General features: G+C 53.2%; 1 protein-coding gene and 1 non-coding gene across 2 annotated transcripts; both read right to left on the reverse strand.

Annotated features, from left to right (window-relative positions):
* Window positions 1-3,810: 3,810 nt before the first annotated feature.
* On the reverse strand, window positions 3,811-5,004 carry CUNH12orf57 (chromosome unknown C12orf57 homolog). Its single transcript, XM_006037040.3, has 3 exons — window positions 4,599-5,004; window positions 4,324-4,500; window positions 3,811-4,173 (listed from the first exon to the last, which is right to left on the reverse strand). The coding sequence occupies exons 1-3, from the start codon at window positions 4,672-4,674 to the stop codon at window positions 4,025-4,027; spliced, it is 402 nt and encodes a 133-aa protein (XP_006037102.1). The 5' UTR covers window positions 4,675-5,004; the 3' UTR covers window positions 3,811-4,024.
* LOC112548264 lies at window positions 4,818-4,875 on the reverse strand. The gene has a single exon (XR_003092083.1). It is a non-coding gene; the product is annotated as a U7 small nuclear RNA (small nuclear RNA).
* Window positions 5,005-5,010: the final 6 nt, after the last annotated feature.

A 5,010-nucleotide genomic window follows, 5' to 3' on the forward strand; every position in this document is an offset into this window, starting at 1 on the left:
TCATGCAGCACAGGATAAGAAAAATGAGCAAGGGCCTGAGAAACATGACTTAGGGTCTTGTTACACAGTAACTTGGGCAGCTCCTGGAGCTCTTAACCCCTGGGTTGTCCCCACATGTTAACATCTTAAAGGGGTTTTAAGCACGGTTTTGTGGCTCAAAGTTATGCCACTCCAGGGCAGGATTATTTCTGATCCACACTACCCAGCTCCTAGAATCACAGAATCATAGAAAGTGAGGGTTGAAAGGGACCTCAGAAGGTCACCTAGTCCAACTCCCCGCTCAAAGCAAGACCAGCCCCAACTAGATCATCCCAGCCAAGGCTTTGTCTATCTGGGTTTTGAAACTCCCAAGGATAGAGCTTCCACCACCTCTCTGGGTAACCTGTTCCAGTGCTTTACTACCCTCCTAGTGAGAAAATTCTTCCTAATATCTAACCTAAACTTCCCTTGCTGTGATCATTGTTGTGACTTGAGACTGTTGCTCCTTGTTCTGTTAGCTGCCACTGCTGAGAACAGCCTAGCTCTATCCTCTTTTGAACCCACTTCAGGGAGTTGAAGACTGCTATTAAGTCTCCTCTTCTCTAAACTAAATAAGTCAAGTTCCCCCAGTCTTTCCTCATAAGTCATGTGCCCAGCCCCCTCACCATTTTTGTTTCTATCTGCTGCACTCTCTCCAATTTGTCCTTTCTGTAGTGGGGGGCCCAAAACTGGACACAGTGCTCCAGCTGTAGCCTCACCAGTGCTGAATAGAGGGGAATAAACACTTCCCTTGACCTACTGGCAACACTCCTACCAATGCAGCCCAGTATGTCGTTAGCCTTCTTGGCAACAAGGGCACACTGTTGGCTCATATTCAACTTATTGTCCACTGTAACCCCCAGGTCCTTTTCTGCAGAGCTGCTGCCCAGCCAGTCAGCCCCCAGCCTGTGCTGGTGCATGGGATTGTTCCGTCCAAAGTGCAGGACTTTGCACTTGTCCTTGTTGAATCTCATGGGTTTAATGTTCCACAAAGGTGTGGCCACTCTCCACAGATGTGCTGCCCAAACTGAAGTCCTCCAGTATCCCAGGATCTCTCATACCCCTACCCATACAGCCGAATTAGAATCCTACCCTGGCTCACAAGCCCTCTTGTGGCAGCTCGCAGCTACAGCTCCTAGTCCTGCCCCTGCTCACCAGGCCTCTTGTCACAGCTCCAAGCTAGCACTAATGCTGATCAACCTTTGTGTAGCTCTCACTATAAGGTGTGGCAAGGCCCTTACAAGGGAAGGCTGAAAGAGTGAGGGTTATTTAGTCTGGAGAAGAGAAGACTGTGGGTCAGGGGTCAGGGGAGTGGTTGATAACATTCTTCAGATACCTGACAGGGGATCCTAACAAGGCTGGCAACGGGCTTTTTTTATGGCTGTAGGGGACAGAACTAGGAGCAAAGACCTCAAACTGCAGCAGAGGAAATTTAGGTTGAAGATTAGGAGGAACTTTCTGACTATGAGGGTAGTCAAGCATTGGAACAGGCTACCTAGAGAAACGGTGAACCAAGTCTCTTTCTTGCATAGTGCTAGCCAACATAGCACTGCCGAGCCTATAAGGATGCTGCGGGTTTTTCTTCCCAAGGTGGAGAACCTTGCATTTATCAGCGTTGAGCACCATCAGATTCTCGTCCGCCCAAGTTTGACCTCATGAGATTCCCTTCCAGCCCTACTTTCTAATATGATTCTAATGTGCCAGCAATGCAGAAGCATAAGATTACTAGGTGTAAACGACTGCAACTCAAAGTACTTTTCTGTCCCTCATTTCAGGCTATTGCCACACAGCCATTACACCAGGGCCCAATCAAGTTTGGGCTGGCCAGATACACAGCAGCCAGGGCCTGCATGCCACACAGTTCGCAGGCCCTGGGCTGCACACCATACAGGCAGCATGCCCTGGGGGCCATGTGGGCACCTTGGGACCCCTGCCACATGAGCAATGCAAGTCTCCAGCTACTGCTGTGCCAGCTGCTCTGCTGCTGCCACCACATGGGCAAGAACCTCTGCCCCACAGCAAGGAATTCCCCCTTGCCAGAGTCTAGCAGGCAGCATACTCCTTGCCATGCTGCCCTGCCCCAGAGAGTCCCGCCAGCGTGGGAGGCATGTTAACCTCTCATGGCCCATCAACTGGACAGCTCTGTGCTGTTATGTTTTTTTAAAAGGTTAAAAGATCTAAAACTATGTTAGTTCAAATGTGTTGGTTAGAAGCTTCCTGAACTCAGTTTATTCTTGTAGCCTTTGCCCATGTTACAGGGGTCCACTGGCAGTGCACTGATGCTTACAGGGTAGCAGAAGATCTTATGCTATAGCCAATGTTACCCTGCTGACATAGCCCTGGCACAGAGACAGAAGGCTGGGTGCAGAGGCGCTTAGTCCTGGTGGCCAGAAAAACTCCTGCAAGCAAAGCTGTATCTACACTAGGGGACCCTGTTTTGTAGCTGCTGCTATACTTAATGTGTAGATCACGCCCTGGTGTAATGGCTAATGTGTGGCAATAGCCTGAAATGAGGGACAGAAAAGTACTTTGAGTTGCAGTCGTTTACACCTAGTAATCTTATGCTTCTGCATTGCTGGCACATTAGAATCATATTAGAAAGTAGGGCTGGAAGGGAATCTCATGAGGTCATCTAATCCAGCCCCTTGCTCAAGGCAGGATCATCCTTGACTAAACATCCCAGCCAAGTGTCCATCTAACCTCTTAAAAATTTCCAGGGATGGAGATTTCACCGTTTCTCTAGGTAGCCTGTTCCAATGCTTGACTACCCTCATAGTCAGAAAGTTCCTCCTAATCTTCAACCTAAATTTCCTCTGCTGCAGTTTGAGGTCTTTGCTCCTAGTTCTGTCCCCTACAGCCATAAAAAAAGCCCGTTGCCAGCCTTGTTAGGATCCCCTGTCAGGTATCTGAAGAATGTTATCAACCACTCCCCTGACCCCTGACCCACAGTCTTCTCTTCTCCAGACTAAATAACCCTCACTCTTTCAGCCTTCCCTTGTAAGGGCCTTGCCACACCTTATAGTGAGAGCTACACAAAGGTTGATCAGCATTAGTGCTAGCTTGGAGCTGTGACAAGAGGCCTGGTGAGCAGGGGCAGGACTAGGAGCTGTAGCTGCGAGCTGCCACAAGAGGGCTTGTTCAAGCGCCTACATTGAACACCTTCAAGAGCAAACTGGATGCTTATCTTGCTGGGATCCTATGACCCCAGCTGACTTCCTGCCCTTTGGGCAGGGGGCTGGACTCGATGATCTTCCGAGGTCCCTTCCAGCCCTGATGTCTATGAAATCTATGAAACTTAGCACATTTAAAACCACATTCAACGCTTGCGTTCAGCAATAGTGTCACATTACTGTGTTAAGTGCTGTCTGCACTAGCATGTTAAATAGCTAAGTGATTATTAATTTGCTTCTAACACAACCTAGCCTATACAGAGCTGCAGTGCCCACACTTTCCCTTTGACAGGCTGGGGTTAGGCGCGTAGCCCTGAACTTCTTGTTCCACCCCTGAATGGTTTCACTTGGCTCTACCCTCAGAACAAAAGCATTCCTTGTGCTGCACTCTATTTCAAAAGTCACCAGGTACCAAGTCTTTACTCCCAGGCAGAATGGTTGTACCATGGGGGGGAGTTGTCTCCTCTCCATTTCCTGGGACCAGGCTCAGGCAGAATGCCCTGACAGCAGAGCTACAGCAGGGCAGGACTGCTGAGGGAGGAGCAGGAAAGCAAACCTCCCTTCTGCCTCATCATCACCCATTGGAAACAGCTTAGGGGACAGCCCTGGGAATCAATGGGACCATTCTTAAAACAACTTTTATTCACAAGCAGAAGCAGCACTCTGTCTCATGCAGGCACGTAAAACACACCGCCGCAGACACACAAAGAAGCTTCTGAGATTCCGAGGCACTGGGGGCTCCTGGGGCCCCACCTGCAGCTGGACAACCGCAGCCCAACCGGGATGCCAGGAACCAGCGCCCTCATGCTCAGCTGGAGCTGGACAGGGTCCCAGCTTCATGAGGCTGCCACCCCGCCTGTCCCCGACCCATGTGGGGGCAGCGTCATGGGTGGCAGGAACATGGCTTTCAGCTTCCCAGACATGCTGGCGATCTCTGGGTCCTGAGATTCATAGGATTTTATCAGCCGGGCAAACTTCAGGACCCCTGAGAGAGAAAAAGAGAGAGAGAGAGAGAGAGAAGGGGGTGGGGGGAGACAGAGCTGAGGGGCCGGCCCTCTGCCAGGCAGCCATTTCCCGCCCAGCGGCAGCCGGGTGCCCCTGGTGACACGGGATAGCGGGCAGGGGCCAACCCCACCTTCCCCGTCGCTGCTGAAGCCGTAGGCTTTGATGACGTCCTGCTGGATCTGCGTGGCCACGGGCAGCAGGAACTGCAGCATCTTGCCCATGTCGTTGCAGGCGTTGTCCCGCGCCTCGTCCAGGCGCTGCGCGTTCTCCGGGGCGCCGAACGCCTTGAGCACCTCGGCCAGCACCACTGCGGGCAGGGCAGGGCACAGGCGTGGGGGGGGGCTCGGCACCCCCCAGCCCCGCCGCCACTGCCCGCCCCCGAGCAAGGCGACGGGAGATGCTCACCTTTGGCTTGCTCCGCGCTCAGCGGCGCCGCAGGGGCCGGGGCCGAGGCCGCCATGGGGCGCTGAAGGCTGGACATGCAGGAGGGGCGCGGGCTCCTCAGGCACCTACCGCCACCTGCAGGCGCGGAGGAGCTGCTGCCGGGGCGCAGCACAGCGTTCAGAACAATAAGGCCCCCTGCGCTGTAACCCCACCCAAGACCCACTGCTTTTGTACGCGCTCAGGGCCCCTCGCTGCGCGAGGGACTGCTGGACAAATACTAAAAGAGCTGAAATCACTACCCAACACTCACAACCCCCCGGACCCCCCACCCAGCCCGAGTGTCGCCGAGCTTAGGGTGACTCCAGCTGTGAGTCGCAAACCCGCTCCGCAAGTTCGCGGGAGGCTCCTGAAACGCAGCCGCCGCCCCCGGGAA

Source organism: Alligator sinensis, unplaced genomic scaffold (genome assembly GCF_000455745.1).
Source record: "Alligator sinensis unplaced genomic scaffold, ASM45574v1 scaffold1800_1, whole genome shotgun sequence".
NCBI classification, from domain to species: domain Eukaryota; kingdom Metazoa; phylum Chordata; order Crocodylia; family Alligatoridae; genus Alligator; species Alligator sinensis.

Excerpts from the sequence above, each read along its gene's own strand:
- CUNH12orf57 (XM_006037040.3), bottom strand. The coding sequence starts at position 4,674 with ATGTCCAGCCTTCAGCGCCCCATGGCGGCCTCGGCCCCGGCCCCTGCG. Across the intron at positions 4,501-4,598 it reads GAGCGCGGAGCAAGCCAAAG|TGGTGCTGGCCGAGGTGCTC; the intron begins GTGAGCATCTCC and ends CCCTGCCCGCAG. Across the intron at positions 4,174-4,323 it reads CTTCAGCAGCGACGGGGAAG|GGGTCCTGAAGTTTGCCCGG; the intron begins GTGGGGTTGGCC and ends TTTCTCTCTCAG.